At 35.5% G+C, this 20,855-nt stretch overlaps 1 protein-coding gene across 1 annotated transcript in view; it reads left to right on the plus strand.

Moving 5' to 3' along the window:
• The window catches only part of LOC142336589 (uncharacterized), a 36,208-nt gene extending 16,201 nt beyond the window's left edge, over positions 1-20,007 (plus strand). The window contains exons 2-4 of the mRNA XM_075385498.1: positions 12,224-13,164; positions 15,266-15,442; positions 19,838-20,007. Coding sequence (XP_075241613.1) covers positions 12,987-13,164; positions 15,266-15,442; positions 19,838-20,007 — 525 coding nt within the window. The 5' untranslated portion in view covers positions 12,224-12,986. The remainder of the gene's footprint in view (positions 1-12,223; positions 13,165-15,265; positions 15,443-19,837) is intronic.
• The last annotated feature ends 848 nt before the right edge of the window (positions 20,008-20,855 follow it).

A 20,855-nucleotide genomic window follows, 5' to 3' on the forward strand; every position in this document is an offset into this window, starting at 1 on the left:
TAGTTAGTCGACCCAAATTTCGATTTGGTGTTCTTGTTAGAATATCAAAAGTTCATTTACCCTTCCGAAAAAGTTATAACCAGACTTTTACCAACTAAGTGTTTGAAGTTTACGATATTCAAACTATAATACCTAAAACATACAGCCTAATTGATTCGAATCAGAATACAATCAGTGGCAAGTTCTATCAGTTGGAGTCAGTAAAAGTTGCTGGCAATACCAAAGCGTTCAGAAAGCACGAATGAGTTCAGCATGCATTTGGTTTCATCAGCTTTAATGAGGATCTTTCCAGAGAACTTTTTGGCCATTTTTAAAAACTTTTAAATGAAGAAATCAGACTGGAAGGTGATTGTAGGATGGCTTTGAGTGGAATTATGTTGCCATCCAGAAACAACCAAATTAATAATACTCGAATCATAGAGTAATCTTCTGAGTGTTGCAAAAACAATCAGAGAAAATTTACATCAGGTGCTGTCTCGAAACCATACAAAGTTGAGACAGTTTCATTCAATGTTGCAAGCTATGAGAACTTGGAATACCTTATAGAAGCCATCAAAACAATGACCGGTCTAACTAAAATCAGTCATCAGTACAATGAAATCACAGGCGTCTTGGTTTTGTTCTTTGGCAAAATGAAGGAACTACTTTTCCTGACGTAGAGATTTCAAGCATTATGGGCTCTGAAGGAATCGGAGACGGCTGAGGGACTCATATTGGCTATAAAATGATAGATTAGTTCGAAGAAAGTTTTCACTCAAAACGCTTGTCAATAATATTCACCAGATGGTCCAATGCTGAATTTCGAATTTGTTGGCGACAGGAATAATTTATCGATTTGCGAAAGTTTCTACTTTAAACCAAATGTTAAATCACAAGAACCAATAACGCTCATTTGAGAGCTGGTGCTGATGCAGCAAACAAAGACACAGGGTGTTTTAGTAATAACGCTCTGCGCTCCTGTTTTCGGGGTGTACATTCTCAGCAAATGATGTAAAACTGTCAAATATAAACGGTAACTACGCACACAATGCTTTTTATAGAAACAGAGTTCTCATCCGGAAGAACAGCCAAGAACACTTGGTTAGTTCGTCAAAGCATATGTTATGAAGACAAACCGGCTGAAATTAATTGAAATGACAACAGAGCTACTAATGTTGCTGCACGAAAAGCTTTAGAATTTCAGTTTGAATCAATAAGTGGTTTATTGTAATGGACTACCGGTTGTTGGAACACCTACTTCAACAACCTCAGATCAACGTGTTTACTTCCACACGCTTGAAGCTCTAGATGTTCTTGATAAAGGTGGTCATGGCATTCCGCTATTTGTTCGGTTTAAATCACTTTATTTTGAAATTAGACCTTACTTCAACACAGAAGACTTCACACGATCTCATGCATCCTGAATTTCGAAAACTGTTCATTTTCAGCGGAGCGCACTTTTGTAACAACCCTTTGGGTGACAACGTTGGGTGACAAAATTTTATTCCTAGGGAAACGAAGTTCAACTCTTAAGTAAACTCTGAACGAAAAGTTACAAAAAACTCAGTTATTAAAAATCCAGTTGATCGATTGTTTTGGGGATAAGTTTTCTAGTAAAAAAATGTTTCCATCTAAAGCACAGGTTTTGCCAAGTTTTTTCAGCTAAAAGTTGTCCAAGACTACCATACAGTTTTGTTGTGGTTAAGGCCGCAATATCAAAATCATCGGATAGACATTGGCTACTGATTTGTAGTTTTAAAAAAAACATTATATTTTGCTGATCCACTTGGGAAAGAACTGGATACTTACTATTTTGTATACAATCTACTGCTGCAGTTCTATTTCAAAAGAGGTTGTTCAATTCCTCAGATTACTGCCAATTCGGAACCTAAACTCAGAGCTTAGTTGACTCTTTGTATTTATATTGCTCATAATCTTTTTACATAGAGCTATCCATTTTTACACTACAAGAATGACGATGATTAACTACAGATTGCTAAACATATGATTTAATAAAAACAATAAACTGAAAAAAATTTTTTTCGGCAACAATTTTCTATATAAATTAGATTTATTTTCTTCTTTGAAGCTAGGAAAAACGTCGAGCGTTTTCTTGTCTCTATTGTTGAAAAATTTGCATTAATTTTTAAAAGTTGGTACAGGTTGTTAGGAAATCAGTTTGCACATGAACATTATCTTTGACAGTTTCTAGTTCCAAAACAAGAGGAAGTTTCCGTTTCGAGCTATGTAAGTCTAGCTGATGTTGGTGATTATAAATGACTGCTTGCTTGCTCCAAATTCTGAAAATATTCACTGTGAAGGGTGACGTTGATAGATTGTTATTTGTGCAGTAGAAGTCTGAAGCCTGTGTATAGGCAACAAACGAATAGGGCTTTGACGCAACTTTTTTGAAAGTCTCTGTTACACTCAAAAGATGCAATAGCATGATGATGTTGTTTCTTTTTTGTCTAAGAAAATTGTTATTCTCGTGCAAACTGTAAGCAGAACTGTGGTCGATTTCTTTAGTATCAATTATTGGCTCAGGGCTTCAGATAAAATAGTGAGTTTTTTTGAAACTGTTGAAAAAACTCAGCTCTTCGTTCAAACAGAGCCAATTCAATTTTTCATGGCAATTGATACTAAAGAACTGTTTTAATGCGGAGTGTAGTTTGTTTTCAGCGCAGCTAAGAAAGTTTTCCAAGCCGGCGTTGCTCGCCGTAATTGTTTCTTAGCAACAATACAATGTCATATATGATCCTTAGTAACCATACAAAATCTTATATTACTTGTATGAAATCTTGACAATCATACTAAGACCATAAAAAAAATTGATTGATGCTTTGAATTAGAGCGAAATAAAGCAAACCAACAAGTCCTACCATACTTTCAGCCTTCAGCCAAAAACTGAACAAAAGGCAAAACGACGCCCTTATTAACGAAAAGAATCTTAGAAATCATATTAGTTCAGGTGTGGTCTTATGGAATCTTGACAACCATACTTAGATTATAACTAAAAAATAAAGGCCGTTTAAAAGAGAAAAAAGCATATATATATATATATATATATATATATATATATATTTGTTTATATATATATATATATATATATATATATATATATATATATATATGTATATATATATATATATATATATATATATATATATATATATACATTTCTGAAGCCATAAACTAAACAAATCAAAAAGTAGTCTACAACTGATAGTAAAAAAGTCACCACTTATGTTGTTATCAGCGGCGAAAGTAGATAGAAAACCTGTTAAAAGCTCCAAGAGAAATTTCAAATGGGAGGCGAAATTTTTCAACACCAATTTTTTGCTCCTAGCTATCTGTCAAATCGGGAAAGTCAGGTTGAGTTTTTATTGGAGTATTAGTGTTATAACCATGCAAGTACAATTGACTTCCAGACAAAAGGTTTTAAATTCAATCAAGAGTTCGTTCATTTTGCGCCACGTTGCTTTATGTGCCATTAAAAAAGTCTAAAAACTATTTTGAAAAAAATTACTATTGAAAAGTTTATACTGACATCTGGATTCCAAATTCACTCAAATGTGAATTCCAACTGATGTTGTTGTTGTTGTTGTATAGGCCGCCCCACAAAAAGTGCCAAGGTCTTTCGACACAGCTGCAGGGTCCGTCCACAGTTCGCCCGGTTCTCGATTTAGGTGACATCTCATCATGTGGCTCACAGTCTACTGCTGCCTTTTTCATTTCCTGCATAGCCCTTTTTTTGAGCCGTCTATTCTCGATAGATAACTGTTACTTCATCACTGCTTGTTAGTTCTCGTTCGGTTTGCATCAGGATGTCGGGTGGAACTGGAGAGCTATCGTTCAAAACTCTGTTGTCAGCCAGATTCTCTGCAACGTGCTGGATAGTTTCTCTATGGATTTCTTCTTTCTTGCATGTCGGTTACAGTAGGAGCTTATGGCAATATTGTTTCTGGTGTTCACGCAGTGAATTGCGCACTTGCCGTGTGGAGCTGTCTCTCTTGGTTTTCACATGACAGGGGTGACCGGATTTTGCAGCGCTTCCGCTGAACTGGCTGGCAGTCATGTTGCAATTCTTTTTTATGGGTATACACATTGTCTCAGTCCGAATGTGATCAACCGGCGACATTTTAGGCAACCAGTAACGACTCGAAAACCGTCATTTTGTCGTGCTTCAAGCCTTTTCCAGTTTGTCTCAGATAAATTCGGGGTCCATGTCGCCGCACCATAGTTGAGAGTTGAATTCAGCATGGCCTTGTAGATGGTCGTTCCTTCTTGTCTCATGAAGCCGTGGTTACGGCTGCAAATTGCTTTGGTGGCGTTTCCGAGCCTCTTGGTTGACATCTTTGATGTGCTCGTTGAAAGTGAGGATGTGGTCTAGTGTCACTCCCAGTAGTTTCAGTGAATGAACTGTCGTTATATCTGAATTGCCCAGCCTAATCTTTAGAGGTTCCTCCCACTCTTTGTTCCAGGTCGAAGCACATTTTCCAGTGGAAACAATTCAAACTGATAATTTTTACTGCTGGTTTTTATGATATACGAAGTGGAGTGGTCAAAATTATATCTTCAGTTCAATTTTTAAAAAATTCAAATGCAGAGTTTTGGTTTTCAAAACTCTCATTTTTAATATATTGGTTGATCTAAGTTTCCTTTTGGTAAATTATCTATTTTAGAAACATCGTGCTATTGAGAAATGTATTCTTAACAAGTCTTCGAGTTGATTCTTGCTGAGATTTCGATCCTTTCTACATTTATGGTCTTTCTGGGTTCCGGAAACTACATTTGTGTTATCCAGCTACCAGAAGCCAAATTTTTTGTTTTCGAACTTCTCGGTTGTTATTTATTGAATTAACGAGGGCTCGAGTTTGAAATGGTGACCTGTGCTACTGTCTGTTTGCTTTAAGTGCTTCGCTTAATAGAAAATATCGGGTTGTCTTCTGAAGACCCATAGTTCTGCTTGATCTTTGGTACGCGCCTCGGTATAGCGCGTTTTGCAGTTGAATCTGTAGTCTTCCATGGTGCAATATTGCTCGCGTTCTGCTTCTTCTTTTTCCATAGACTTTCCCAATAATTTATCTTTCTGCAGAGTGAACCATCTTCCCCCTCGTGAATTATCTCACTCAATGATTGGGCCAGTGCTCGGCGTAGACTTCTAGGTCTTTTGTTCTTTGTTCCTTCGTGCCGAACTTTGAAAAATCGCTGTTCCCAATACACGCTTCGGTTTTGCGTGGCTCAAGATTTTTTGATGTCTGAGGAGTTGAAACGATTTCTGTACCGTTGTCAACGATTCAAATTAACCGTACAATTTTAGCATCCTTCCTTTTTGCGTCAATTTTCCTAGAGGTTAAGATTATTGGCATCATCCGTTCCTGGGATATGTTGGTTTTTGCTAACTCAAATGACGGCTGCCCAATTCAGTTTTCTCACTATAAAAGATTTTCGCGTATTGATCTGTCCGCTTTCCTCGTAACAACCTCCTCATCACTTCTATTAGCGACCTTAATCTAGCATTCGTCTGGTATCAGTATCTGCCTATTAATGAACTCTATATCAACGCTACAATTTTCCGGGTTCAGTGTTCGGAGGCCGTCTAAATGCGGGTGATGTAGAGATTTGTTTATATTGCTCTGTTTGAAAATTCTCAGTTGATATATCATTTGACTCGTAATGCCTGTTTCATTGCTTTTGAATTTCTGGTAGTGGACAATGGAATTTGGATGGTCTGGATCATGCGTTCAACTAGACCGATTGCCTCACGCCATGTATCAATGAAAGCAATGCCTTATTCATTAATGGTGCGCGTATAGTTTTGTTTTAATGATGTTTGACTGGGGGATTCTAACTGAATCTATCTATCGCAAAAATAATTATTGCGTCTACTTTTGGTCAACGAACTTCCTTCTTGTGACAGAGTTAGCTGAGGTTCTTTGTTTGGGCCTGAATTTCAAAATTTGTCGCAATTTTTTTTTGAGACTAGTATTTCTGATGTTCTCATCTATAGAATTGCAACGGATGCGTTCTGCGACTTTGGATCATAGCAACAATTGGTTCTTGTAAGGCCAGCCCGTGTTGGTTTCGAGATTAGTTATCCTCAACGTCCCGGATGAGACATTTGGAAGGGTTCCATTGCAGCGGCTCTTAGCATGTCGGGCCTTGCAACCCGGTCGTCCACGAACAGGCAGCCATGTCTTATGTGTAGGTCTTTCCAGTAGAGTCAGTATATGTTGACAGTTGCGAACTCCATTCTTCGTGTTTGGCAATGACACATTCACTATTCTTTTTTTAATTTATCTTCTTTTGAAGTGATTTTTGCGGTGAAATTTCTCTCAAATGTGTTAACGAAATTTCTAGAATGTCAACTTCCGTGGTTTTATGTTTGCAGTGTCGAATGAGAAGCACATCTGAATACTCCCAAAAAGGTTGGATTGAAAACACTATATTCCTTTTCGGTAATAAATTCACGTTTCTTGTGTTAGTGATGTGTCCGTTCCCGAGTATATATATCGTATGTTACGCTCCCCGGTCGAGATGTCAGCACCGTTTCAGCGCATCTTTGTGTAAGAAATGCGCCGAATGCGCTGAAATTATGTAAGACATGCGCTGAATGCGCTGAAATGAGCTGAACTTTCGAGATGGCGCTGAAACTTTAAAATTTCAGCGCACTTCAGCGCATTTCTCATGTAATCTCAGTGCATTTTCATCTCATTTCTTACATAACTTTCAGCACCATTTCAGCGAATTTCTTACAAAGTTTCAGCGCATCTTCAGCGCATTTCCTACATGATTTCAGCGCATTTTCAGCACATTTCTTAAATAATTTCAGCGCTTTTCAAATCAAACGTTTTATTATTAAAAATTCAATTTAACTGGGAAGCATTTCATTTCTCAATAGTGCATTGGATTAATTGATAGATGGGACCCAATGATCGGGGTTCGAGCCTCGGAGCGAAAGAAAAGAGCTGAACTCTTTGAAATTTCAGCGATTTCAGCGCATTTTTTTTACAAAGCTTCAGCACTTTTCAGCGCATATCAGCGCATTTTTATGTAAGGTTTTTGCGCTGAATTTTTCTCAACCCGGGCTTAAATGCAGATAACAAAAGAATTTTACTTTACAAATTTTTTTAGAGAATTCTATAGCAAAAGCAGCGCCTCTAGTTCTATTCTATTTCATCTAATTTTATCTTTGCAATGATTTAGGAACCTCGTTGCGTACAAGATTGCTTTACTGCTGATGAGTGTTTTATCTTTGAGAAAATGTTTATATATATACTCTTGAATATATAAAATTACCTATAAATTAAATCTACCTTGCCTATAAGTTTAATCTACCCTTTCCTATAAGATTAATCTACCCGAAACTGAAAATTGTGTTTAGTTTATTGCTTCTTGGGTGATTTATGCAGTTTCTATTTTCTGTTTTGATCTTATCAAAAAGCAAGCGCTTTGAACATGCTTTGAAGTATGCTAACCTTGCACCTATATCTTGCTTTGCAAAATGAAAGTTTCGTATTTTCGTTCTGAATTTTTTTGCCCGGTAGCTTGATACACCCTTACAACTCTGCAACAAGGCTCTCACAGATATATTCAGGGGTCAATTTTTTAATTTGCGAAATCTAGCGAAAAGGTATTTTATGCTGCATTTTCTGCACCTTTGGCCAATTGTTGGTCAATTAAATATGAAGTCTTACTCAAACGAGGCTTCCCATTTTTGGGAATTGCGGATGCATTATTTTGACTGACATTTGAAATTGCAAGTATTGTTTCTAGTTTATTTCGACATTTGAGCTGAGGTTCTCGCGTCCAGTGCTAAAACCATTTATGTATTCTGTTGTTGTAATATGATATTAAGTTTCACGCTGAGCACGTTCTATTGCTATTGGGTTCTGTAAAATCAGTTTGGAGAACTGTGCGATATTGCTTCATTAAAGATGTTGCGTTGGATGTTGTTTATACTAAATATGATTGCGTATCTTCCATGGTCTTTCTCCAAATAATTTAACTGGAAATTTTTGCCATTTCTCATCGCGCTGCAGAATTGGCCCATAATTTGAACTATTTTCTTTTTACTGACTCACATTCCAATTCTGTCGAATGTGATTATTCGTTGTTTAAAAATTATTTTCTCGGGCCCACTCCACAAATCTCATACTTCGATAGGTTCGATGTTCTGAAAGCGGGTCTTGTCTATTGATCTGTTTGCTGCCTTCCCTGGCAATACTCAGAAGCAATAACGAACCTGCCTTGTCATCTGCCAATTTCTGAGGTCCGTCTCTGCAAATGAACTTCAGTCACATTGACCTACGGAATCTGTTTTCGAGAATTGTTCTTAGTTAACCCGTTCACAAGTAGGTATCGTGTCTTTGATAGGTCCTCGTTGATTGTTTTCGATCGTAAAGTACCTCTTTTGGAATTAATAGCGTGAGTTGCGCGTGACACTACTATTCGTCCCACGGTGTAGAGTGTTTGTGTCAAAATTTTTCCTAAAATGGGTCAATTTCCAGGGTCGTACCCACGTTCTCCTTTGATTGTGATTGCACCATGTTGTGGATTTTTCTGTCCTCAGAACAAGATGCTGGGGTTATCAAGTACTGTCATTAATTGGTAGTAGAAAGAGAGGATAAGGTTGAACGATTTAATTTTGTCTGGTATTGCATCTTGATAATTTGAAACGAGCAGTTGGTATGAGCAGACTTTATGAAACTGCTATAAACTAATAAAATTTTATAACCCGATTACCATAAACATAACAACGTAACGCGGGTGATATTTTGTTCATACAATTTATATCTTTAACTTCTTTCATAACTCTCACATTTAGGCAAACTTCTCGCAGAGTTTCAGCACTTCAGTCTCAACAATTCAGCACTTTTCAGTGCATACTGTTATTTAGTTATTTTTTTTAATAAATCAGTTGCTTTTGGAAAAAAATTACAGAATCAGTTGGTCCTACTCTTTTTCATATTTTCAGCACAAATCAGGGCATTTCGGCCCATTTCTTGTATTTTGTCGTCGCTTTTTCTGCATTTTTTCCATACTAACTTGCGGTATTTTTCATATCTTGTAGAGTTTCAACTCAATTTCAACGCATCCGTCTCAAAACTTCATCACATTTCAGCGCCTTTTTACATAACTTTTGGAAAATTTCTTGAACCGGGCTCACTAAATCATCGATTTTTTATTTGATAACTTTTTGTTCTTGTGAAACAAAAACAACTTGAAAATCTGAAGCCATAACCAGAGGGTAAATTGAACGTACCCACTCCATTAAATCCATTAAGACCTTACCTCCTAAGTGGAGGGCTTTTCCAAATGTTCATCGTGAAAATTGACAGAAGATAATCGGCCCAAGCTTTAGTCATATTGAGTGGGCAGTACATAAATCGACAAAGCAGAAATAATGTCTGCCCTCTAGATTTTAATATACACCGACCATCTAACTCAAGTGTAAATTGTACTAAATGTCAATATTTTCAGCCCACTACATATATCTTTGTCTACATATATCTATTCATACTGCTCTGTCGCTTACATTTTTTTCAACAAAACTATGTGGTAATCTTGATTATTTTTGTATGCTAAAGCAGTGAACTGTAATAAAAATTTTGGGTTATAAAACCTTTTTTACTTTCTTCAATTTGAAACCTTTACGACAGGTAAGTGACTTTTAATGAGTTTTAAAAGCCTTAGCTCTCTTTGTTGAAGTTCCAAAAGTAGTCGTGGATATTTTTCTTAATTCGGCAGATGTGAAAATCAGAACCTGTCATTTATTTCCATTCACTAAATAACGGTTATGAATGTCGCAAAATTAATCTATATTCGCACCAGGTATTACCCTTATATAAGCTACTTCAATTTTATTATAACACGTTTGGAGTTCCAAAAAAGGGATCTGTATGTGCCAAAATGATTATGAATTATAGCACCTCAATATACTGCGTTTATGTATGACTTTCGAAAAACCAGTACTTTTTAATTGCTCTCAAACGAAGTTTGTAGCAATTAGAATAGGCCTGCAGTCTTTTTTAAAGCATTTTTTGCTTCACTAGAGTTAGAGTATACACTCTAGTAAACAAGTTGTGATCATAAGATGGAGCCTGAAATGATAGCTCAATATAGGAGAGCATAGTAAGACTCGTAATGTGGCCCAGTTGACTCAGTGGAGAGCACAGGATTGCAATCAACTAAGAGATTGTGGGGTCGCAACCCACAAAGGTCCCAAACTTTACTCTCCCTATAATGGTGTTGACATAGAATCAACATAACGAACAAAGGGTTGCCGTAATAACTAGTTTTTTGTCTGACGCTTTTGAATTTTTATACTCAAAAATTAATAACAGTTAACGCCCTGAAGGCGTTAGGTTCTCTTAGAGCCGTTAGTAGTCTTTAAGCATGCAATTCACCAAAACTGTTTATGAAACATAAAGTCATAATGTGATGGGAAGTTCTTGGTGTTGGACGCCCCTCACTTCACCTTCACCCAATTCAACCACCCCCCCTCCAATCTTCACCCTTCTCCTCCTAATTCCGCCCATAAACCAGCACGCTCGACACCCATGATCACACTACGCCCCTTCAGTATCGTTAAAGCTAGCCTGCCTAAACAGCATCTACTTACAAAGCCATCTACTAGCCATCCGGCTATTCGACCAACGCAGGTCGGTAACATTTTTTAAAGATGTATTCGTGATCACAAAAAATGCTTAGTTGTATTTTCGTTGTTAAACAAATACTGTTTTTTTAGACCTGAGTTGCAAAAATATTTCTTTATTCTATCATTAAATCTATTTTTTCTCCTCAATTTAACGATCTTTAACTTTTAGAACGACAACACTTCAATTTTTTTTGAAATTATTATATTTTCTCAAAAATTCATTGATTTCGGTACCACTTTCAGTCAGGACTTATTATACGTCCGTTTAAGTGTCACCAAATCCACGTTGTCAAGAAATTAGACAATTTCTGACGAAATTTACATCGTTGTATTATAACTTTGCCTTTATTCAAAAATTAACTCAAAAAATATTTAAAGGATATAAAATCGACAGTATGTTCAAAACATCTGATGTATTTTCGTGAAACCAAAATGGAGCGGACGAAAAAAAAACTTCTGGCAGCGACTCAACGGAAACCGGTTGTACACAGTTCTTGTTTTTCAGTTCTGTACTGTCAAAACAATCGCTGAAATATATTTTGTGTTATTTTAGTTTGCATTGAAACCATGTTCTGTTTTGAGCACGTCAATTATTAAATAATAAATTAAACTGTCATCTAGTTCCTAGCTTCATTTGCATGGAGAGTTGGGATGTTAATACTAATTTGCGACATTTAGGAGACAGATAGCTGTTTTAAGCGCTCATTGTGGACCTCAAATTAAGTTAAGATATAGGCGTATATCACATAGTCGAAACGGAAAATGATAAGATTGTTTAGCGAAAAACGGAGCTAAGCTGTTACAAAGCACCTTAGTTGAAAACAAAAGTTAATCTCGCAACACCTCGAAAGATCTTTGCATGATCTCAGGCATATACAAGCAAGTCAATTAGATGAGCGTCAGCTTTGTCGTTCATTTCAACAACTTGTCAATTAATTAACCTTTGTCTGATATCAAAACAAAAAGTTGTCGTGATTTCTGTGAAGCTTTTTTCGAAACTTTTCTTCCCTTTATTGTTGTGAAGAATAGTTCTGTGCTCTCCACAGAATAATAAAATAGTCTCCAATTTTGAATGGGGTGACATGTTTCATTGTCACGGTTGAATAAAAATGTCAATAGTATATGTGGCAAGAGCATACAAATGCGGTAATATTCACTTTTGTTTTGCAGTCATTATTTCTAGAAACTTTGTCTTTTCATTCCCCGTTCAGATTGATAAATAATTCACAAATTGAAATTTATTGTTCCCTTTGTCAGTTTTCCTCCAGTTCTTATCTACCTCAACTTTAATAAATAGCGTTTGTCAATTTTCTACAGTTTTTTCGCTCATCTATCAATAATTGATCACTCCATTATGGTACATAATTGGGGCATAAAACAATTGGGCGAAATCTAATTAGTGCCTTCCTGTTTCAGTCTCAAATTGCCTCTTTATGTAGCATTTCACTTTCCCTTTATCTTCTACGCCATTTACGTAACCTAATAGTAGGAAGAGCACCCACGGAGATAACGGCATATATTAGTTATTTTCGCCTACAAATTTGGGATAATTTTGCATTTTCTTCTTATGTTTTCTTCTTTTAGGCGTCAAACGAGCAGGTATAAAGCATTAATATTGCAGTAATCGGTTCATGCGCGATTTCCCGGACCAGTGAGCAAAATCAGCCCAAATCGTTTCATTTAGCAGGACTCGTTACCCGACAAAAAAATGGAACCCCTTATTACGAAAATCAATCTGATTTTGCCCCGCAATAAATGTTCATGTAACTAAATTATTGAGACCGATCAATTTTCGTCTATAGCAGCTTATCATTTTCAGGTTTTTTGGGCGTTTCTGAAGAAGACCGAAGAAAACTTCCTACTTCCATGTAGTGAGGAAAAGTTGTTAGACTGAGGAAACACCTGGTTTTCCCACATAAATTGATGCTGGTTCATCCGGGCTGAACAAATTTGATTCACGCGGATAACTCTTTCCCTTTCTTTTCAACAATTGAGCTCAAATTCTAGTTTTATCGCTCTTTAATTATCATCCCCCTTTGATACCCGCAAATATTTCTGGCTGTTATGTTTATTTTGCTACTTTTGCTATACGCTTTAAATTCTTTTACCATTCTCAATTGAATATTTTATGATGAAAACAGGAGGAAAATTTTTGGCCGTTTATTTATTTTCCATTTCGGATGTCAACAATTGATGGTTGCCAATTGGGGCTAGTTAAAAAAGGAAACATGAACGCATAGAATTGCTTGATTGAGTTATTTCTGTTGTGTTATCTTTAAACAGAACCGCCCCTAGCTAATTTTATTCTACTTATTTTCCTTTTACCTCATTAGCGGTCACCCATTGGATGTTTCTAATCAGCAACGTTATGTCTTACAAGCTTATTTTACTTCTCAGCGCGGCCTTCATAGCCCTGCTGATGCTGACTATTGTTCAGCAGATTGTGAGTTTTGTTCAAACACAGCGGAATCCTGTCTCATCTATAAATGTGATCAGAAGCGACAACGGATTCATTGAAAGTTCAGGTATGCTCAAAAAAGGACATCGTGGATAGTAGTGATGGATAATTAAAATTTTGAATAAAATTTGAACTAGTTTCTCCTGCTAAAACACTATTGTCCATGGATGCTCATAATTCGTATCTTAAAACATGGGCCGTAAAAATTGCTGAACTTTTCCAGTAATTTTCCTCGATAAAAAAGTAAGTTTTGTGGCGCAGTTTTTCTCATTACGAGCGTCTACGGAAAAGAAATCTACTTGCAAAGAAATTCGCTGGCGTTTTCAGATGCCACTTTCCGTTCAATGTGGAAAAATGCTTGAATTTTGCGAAAGTGGTTTCCATAAAGCGATTAAGAGCTCTAAAATGAAAAATAGGATAACAAAATTGTGAAAAGTAGTTAGGTTCGGCTGCAAGGGCATTTCACAAAATTTTAATCCATTTTGAAAGGAAGCGATCATGAGACAATTAAAATAAGTTACTTAAGTGTACTTAAAAATTGTTGAAAGTATTCGCTGGAAAAAGTGAAATTTATTCTAGATTTCGCATTTTAGTACACAATTTTATTCCAACAAGGGAAGTGTTTTCCATATTAATTATTGGTGTCATTAAAACTAAAATGATGGATTACTTTTTGTTCTCCTCTTTCTTATATTAAATCAAATTATCTTATTGCAAATTTGCTGGTTTCATCATGTTTCTTGTCTTAAGTTTTCATGCTTTGCAGATTATGCTTCCCATGTTTGACTAATTATTGGTGAAAACTAGCAATTTTTGGGGGGTGTTTTAGGCCTGATCACTTAAATGTGAATGCTGCTTCCTTTGTATTGCTTCCAGTCCGTAGATGCGGTCCTAAGTTATTTGAAATCTAATAACGCATCATGTCACAGTGGGCGCTTCCGTCAAACAGTTTTCGGTGAAAAGCAATTTTCATTCTTCAACCTTCAGTTTAAAAGTGACAAAAACTGTCTGGAAATTCCATATAGGGCTCTGCTTTTTTGTCTGCGAAATACAAAGGCATGTTTCACACGCAAAATGTATTAACATAGGAATAGTGAAAACTTGCACTTGCAAAGTTTGGTACCTGTAGCCCCTCGTAATGCTAGTGAGAAAATCTATCAAACACCATTTCTAAGTTGTATTCTACTTTGATAGACTAAATTTTGTTTTCAAATATTTGTAGCGAAGTACACTTGTTAGGGTGAGCAATGATCAGACAGTAAGAAAAGATTATGCCCGAGGAAAATTTTCCACCAATGGCAACAAAAAACTTTCCGCAGAGAAAAAAACATGAAAAGGTTTTTGAGTTATCTATTACTTTCTTGAGCTTTTTGGGCTAAATGGGTTGATTTGGATATTGGTCAAATAATGTTGTCGAAGTAATAAAGTAGATTCACAATTATTGAAGCTGAATAAATGGTGTTCAATCTTTATCATTTAAGTACATCAACTCAGAGGCAATATTATCAATCGAAAAATCTTATTTCTCTGGTACTTTATTTATTTCCTTGATCTAATCTTCGAACGAACCCAAGTACAGTGCATAGCTATTGTTCACAGGTTGATTGTTGAGTGCGTGAAGCGCCATTTTTTGTGCAAAGCACAGCCAGCAATTGTTCCAAACCAGAATATTATTATTCTGGATTGGAGCAATTGCTGTGCTTTGCACAAAAAATGGCGCTTCACCAGCTATGAAAGCTTCACCGGCTCAATCAAAACAGTCATGTGCTCTGAATTTCATATCAGGAATCGAAAATGTAAGAAACATTTTATTGAGTCTTTAGGGAAGCTCACCATACAATACTTGTTTCAATAACTTTTTTGTGGATATCCACAAAAAAGTTATTGAAACAAGTATTGTATGGTGAGCTTCGCTAAAGATATAATAAATGTTTCATACATTTTAGATTCCTGATATGAAATTCAGAGCAAATGACTGTTTTGATTTGTAAAATAAATATCCATCACTTGGGAAATCTGAATAGACCGCACAAAAAAAATCAGTAAGCTTAAAAAAATTACTTTGTCTAAATTTAAAATACTCAATTTTAAATATCGGTAGCAAAACTGACTGCGGTAGTTTTTTTGTTCCAATGAATGAATTTTAATTCAAACGTTTTTATTTTCAGTGATTTTTCTCTCTGCCTTCGTGGTGTCTGCAATTAGCAATGACTCAGTGGAACTGAATTACGGGAAATTCCCGGTTGTTGACAGATGCCAGTGTCTCAACTCCAGCGCCATCTCTGGATACAACTGGACAGCGTGCCAGAGGATTATGCACATGAACCACTCCTCACTCGATGCACGTAAGAATCCTGCTCAGTAACTTTTGGTCACAGCTATGCGTGGGAGGCGGAAAAAATATGCAGTACAGAAGCAAACATTCCATAGAAATAGTTATCTGTATTTCACCTAAATATTTGACCACATTATAGAAACATAAGTGTAGAAAAAGTTGAAGGACACGGACACAGACAAACCATTAAAACACACACAGACCTCACACACTCGAAATCACGCAAATACAAACCCCAAAATCAACAAAAAGCATTTTAATAATTTTTCTATTTGGCACCTGATTTTTACTCAAGGTTCGTCGTGTTCAATCAGGTTTTCTTTGGTTTTTTTCTACTTATTTAGCTTAGGAATGGAGCAAATCTTTCGAAAATTGTAATTTTGGTTTTATAATTTGAAATTAAACTTTCTTAAGTTATTCAAAAAATTTGTCATTTTTGATATCTCATGAGCATAATGAAAACAGTTCTTTTTTAAATCTTACAGATGTGCTACAAGCGAGGTTAGAAAAACTGAGGTTTGGTTTGAAAATGTTTAAAGCTGCAATTTGTAAGACGAAAAAAAAATATAAATTTGAATTTTTTTCAAGAGATTATTTCTAATTTTCTGATAGCTTTCCACTCTGCCTCTATTTGTGTCTAACATTTGACGGAACTAACTATCTCAGAGTAGCTTTCCCTTTCTCTTTTTCTGTCTCCAACAAAAACGCATACCAAATCCACTTCATTAGATACACACGCACTCACATAAATAAACACACACAAGCGCACGCACACACACAACACAGACAAAAACACAAATCGAAAACATCAACACAAAAACTGTTTTTAATTTCTTTTTGGCAACAGATCTTCACCCATGGTCCGCAACTTTCACTAATATCTACTTTGTTTTATCTGGAAAACGAGCCGTTGACTTCTTGAGAAAATCGTTTTGGTATTTGTGAAAGTGAAACAAATATGAAATCAAAATTTTTGAAATTTTTTCACAAAGTTATGGCTTTGTTGATGTTTCATTAGGATAATAAGTCAATTCATTTTTTTTTCAAAGTCTCTCAGTTCTGCAGCCAGCCAGAATTAATTACCACACTTTTTTTTCAACATATTTCAAACCATAATTTGGGACAAATAATCAGTATATTCTCTAAACTTTTACAGTTTTTGCACTCTGCCTCTATTTGTGTCTAACTAACTCTCTGACAAGCTCTCTCTTTCTCTCTACAAAAAATCACACAAATTTTACAACCATACAACCACACAAGCGCACGCATACGTACAGAAACACAAATACGAACCCCATAACCAAGAAACCAAAAATAAATCATATTTCAAAATAATTGGCAAGAGATCTTTACTCATCGTCCATTAAAGTGTTGTTTGTTTTATTTAGAAAAATATGTGTGCATGTGTGCATTTGATGTTTCATGAGAATGAGGAATCAATTATTTAAATAAACATCGTAAATGTTTAACTATTTTTTTGCATAAAATTTATCTGGATTTCGAAGATATTTAAAACTCCTTTTTGTATCAAAAATTACGTAATTTTAATAATTTTTTTAGATTTCTAACAGTTTTTGCACTTTGCCTCTACGTGCGTCTAACATTTGAAGGATCGCTGTTTTTTAGAGGCTCTCAATTAGTAGTTTTGAAAAAAATAGTTATCAGTAACTTCAAAATGTCTCATTTTTCACTGTTCGTAGTTTTTTTGAAGAATAGAAAATTTTATTGGTTTTGAAAAAACTAAAAAAGAAAAGAAGTCCGTTTGTTCCATATGAGGAATTTCACAATCAACAAACTTTTTTACTTTTTCGTTTTACAGATACGCACATAGACGGGAAAAGAATAATGCGAAGTGCAGTTTTAATTTCAGTTTTTAGGCTTGAGATAGCACAGAATTACTCCTGACAATCAGTGCTCCCTTTGACCTAACTAGTTTTACAAAAGTTTCTCTGTTATCTTTAATTTAAATGCAATTTGTTTACAAACCCCGGCAATTTTTTCCAATTTTTATTTTTTTTCGAAGCGTTAAATTTTCTACCTTTTTCAGTTTTTTCATAATTTTATATTTAAATCAAAACTACATCTTGTTGGCTACAAAATGGTCTATTTCTTTTTTTCCCTACGATACTTATACAAAATTTGAGTGAAGAATGAAAATGCCAGGCTCGCATAAATATTTCCTCATTTTTTGAGAGATGTATGAACAAAAAAAATTTTTTCGCAGTTTAAATAACATTGCCAAAAATAGAAATTGTGGGATCTTTTCAGTTTGTGCCCCCCAGCTTAGTGGTTGCATATTATTTGCACCCCTCAGACCCACGTGCCATATTTTTACTTGATGAATTACCATTTAATGTTACGTGCTCTGTAACTGGGGGAATGTAACGTACCAGAAGGCCCAAAAGGAAAAAATGCAAATAGTGAATGATTCTAATTCGAGCCCCCAAGCAAAGTGGATACAAAATCTTTTACGCCCCCTTGTGCTGCACGTACGTTTTCTACACGAAGAAGCCCCACCGTACTTTATGCACCCCCCTCCCCCCCCCCCCCCCCCCCGTTACAGAGCACGTGATATTACAAGCTCTCTCTTTCTCTCTCTTTCTCTCTACAAAAAATCACACAAATTTTACACAAACATACAACCACACAAGCTTTATGCACCCCCCCCCTCCCCCCGTTACAGAGCACGTGATATTACAAGCTCTCTCTTTCTCTCTCTTTCTCTCTACAAAAAATCACACAAATTTTACACAAACAAACAACCACACAAGCGCACGCATACGTACAGAAACACACATACGAACCCCATAACCAAGAAACCAAAAAAATCAAATTTCAAAATAATTGGCAAGAGATCTTTACACATGGTACCTCATCGTCCATTAAAATGTTGTTTGTTTTATTTAGAAAAAAATGTGTCCAGTTTTTGAGGCAATTGTTTTGGTAATTTAAATATAAACTTAAAATTTGAAACCAAAATATTTTTAATACTCTTGGAATGTTTTTTGTCGTTTTGATGTTTCATGAGAATGAGGAATCAATTATTTAATTAAACATCGTAAATGTTTAACTGTATTTTTGCATAAAATTTATCTGAATTTCGAAGATATTTAAAACCCCTTTTGTATCAAAAATTACGTAATTTTAATAATTTTTTTAGATTTCTAACAGTTTTTGCTTTTTGCCTCTACTTGCGTCTAACATTTGAAGGATTGCTGTTTTTTAAAGGCTCTCAATTAGTAGTTTTGAAAAAAACAGTTATCAGTAACTTCAAAATGTCTCATTTTTCACTGTTCGTAGTTTTTTTTGAAGAATAGAAAATTTTAATAGTTTTGAAAAACCTAAAAAAGAAACGAAGTTTTTTTCTTCGTTTGTTCCATATGAGGAATTTGACAATCAACAAACTGTTTTACTTTTTCGTTTTACAGATACGCACATAGACGGGAAAAGAATAATGCGAAGTGCAGTTTTAATTTCAGTTTTTAGGCTTGAGATAGCACAGAATTACTCCTGACAATCAGTGCTCCCTTTGACCTAACTAATTTTACAAAAGTTTCTCTGTTATCTTTAATTTAAATGCAAATTGTTTACACACCCCGGCAATTTTTTCCAGTTTTTATTTTCTTTCGAAGCTTTAAAATTTTCTAACTTTTTCAATTTTTTCATAATTTTTAATATAAAACAAAACTACATCTTGTTGGCTACAAAATGGTCTATTTCTTTTTTTCCCTACAATACTTATACAAAATTTGAGTGAAGAATAAAAATGCCAGGCTCGCATATATATTTCCTCATTTTTTGAGAGATGTATGAACAAAAAAATTTTTATTTGCAGTTTAAATAACATTGCCAAACATAGAAATTGTGGGATCTTTTCAGTTTGTGCCCCCCAGCTTAGTGGTTGCATATTATTTGCACCCCTCATACCCACGTGCCATATTTTTACTTGATGAATTACCATTTAATGTTACGTGCTCTGTAACTGGGGGGAATGTAACGTACCAGAAGGCCCAAACGGAAAAAATCCAAATTGTGAATGATTCTAATTCGAGCCCCCAAGCTAAGTGGATACAAAATCTTTTACGCCCCCTTGTGCGGCACGTACGTTTTCTACACGAAGAAGCCCCACCGTACTTTATGCACCCCTCCCCCCGTTACAAAGCACGTGATATTACATTGTAAATCATTATGTAAAATTATGGCACGTGCCTTGAGGGGTTGTAAATAATATGCGCCCACTAAGCTGGGAGTCGCCAATGGAAAAGATCCAATTTCCCATTGGGTTCACAAACGGCACAGAGGGACGGGGCTTTTTTTAGCAGAAAAGATCCAAAAATTGGTCGCAAAACTCATCAAGTTATATATTTTTAAAGAACTCTTCTTAGTATGATGTGTTTCCATTTAGAAGCTCTAATCTTTGAAGCTCCCGTGAACTACGGGGCAACGCAAACAGAGGCTGTGATCTGTGAACACCCAGACCACCACATCATTGTGTTCATGTTCATTGTGGTGGCACAAGACTTCGACACAATCAAACAACAGTGGACTAAGTTAGTATTAGTTATTTCTGAGTAATTGACGTCAACAGTCTCAGTCCACTCTGCAGTCATTAAAAAATATATCTATGTGGAAAAAATGTAAAACCCAAATTGTTGTGGTCCAGACCGAAATTGAGCTATGATCAGACTATATAGAAAGAAATGAGCTCTTTTTATCGCCACTTTGCAGACTGTTCGGTTTCAAGAACAATATTGCCCCATATATCTTCACATTTCCAAAAGTTTCACATTGTAGCACCATTGCGACAAAGGTTTCTCTGAAAGAGTGAAAGATAAATGCGGAGTTTTGCGAAATATACAAGTCCATTTATAGTTAATTTTACTAGCCGAATTGAATCAAAAGCGGTTCAAAATGAACGTATAAGACCAACAGGTCAAATCTCGCGATATCTGGGAGCTCAACTTGTCTCATAAAGGACATTAAGGTTTTTAGTAAGTCTCGAAAATCTGAAAACTGGGCCAACAAATTGCAAATCGAATGGAACAAGAGAATGAAACTAAAAAATTGCATCGGTATTTTTGAGAAGCAACGAGAATCTAAATAAACAAAGAGGCTCGGTAATATGAGTTTGCACAAAATATTCCAACCCCACTCATCCATATTTTCGATTGATTGTCTATCAAACGAGGAGATAGAAACTTTTCAAAAAGTCAAATATAGTTTTAAAATAATTGTGTATGAATAAAAAATGCAAATAACAACATCAAACACGTTTTAAACCCCAAAATTCAATGTTTGTTCGAAAAAAAATTTAATAACAAAGTCAAAAAGCTTCAAATAACGAATCAATTCTAAACTAACAAATCAATTTTTACGTCAAAACAAAAAACATGGAACCAGTTTTTTAACGAAACCCTGTAACA

Source organism: Convolutriloba macropyga, chromosome 3, assembly GCF_964194025.1.
Source record: "Convolutriloba macropyga chromosome 3, txConMacr16.3, whole genome shotgun sequence".
Taxonomy (NCBI): domain Eukaryota; kingdom Metazoa; phylum Xenacoelomorpha; order Acoela; family Convolutidae; genus Convolutriloba; species Convolutriloba macropyga.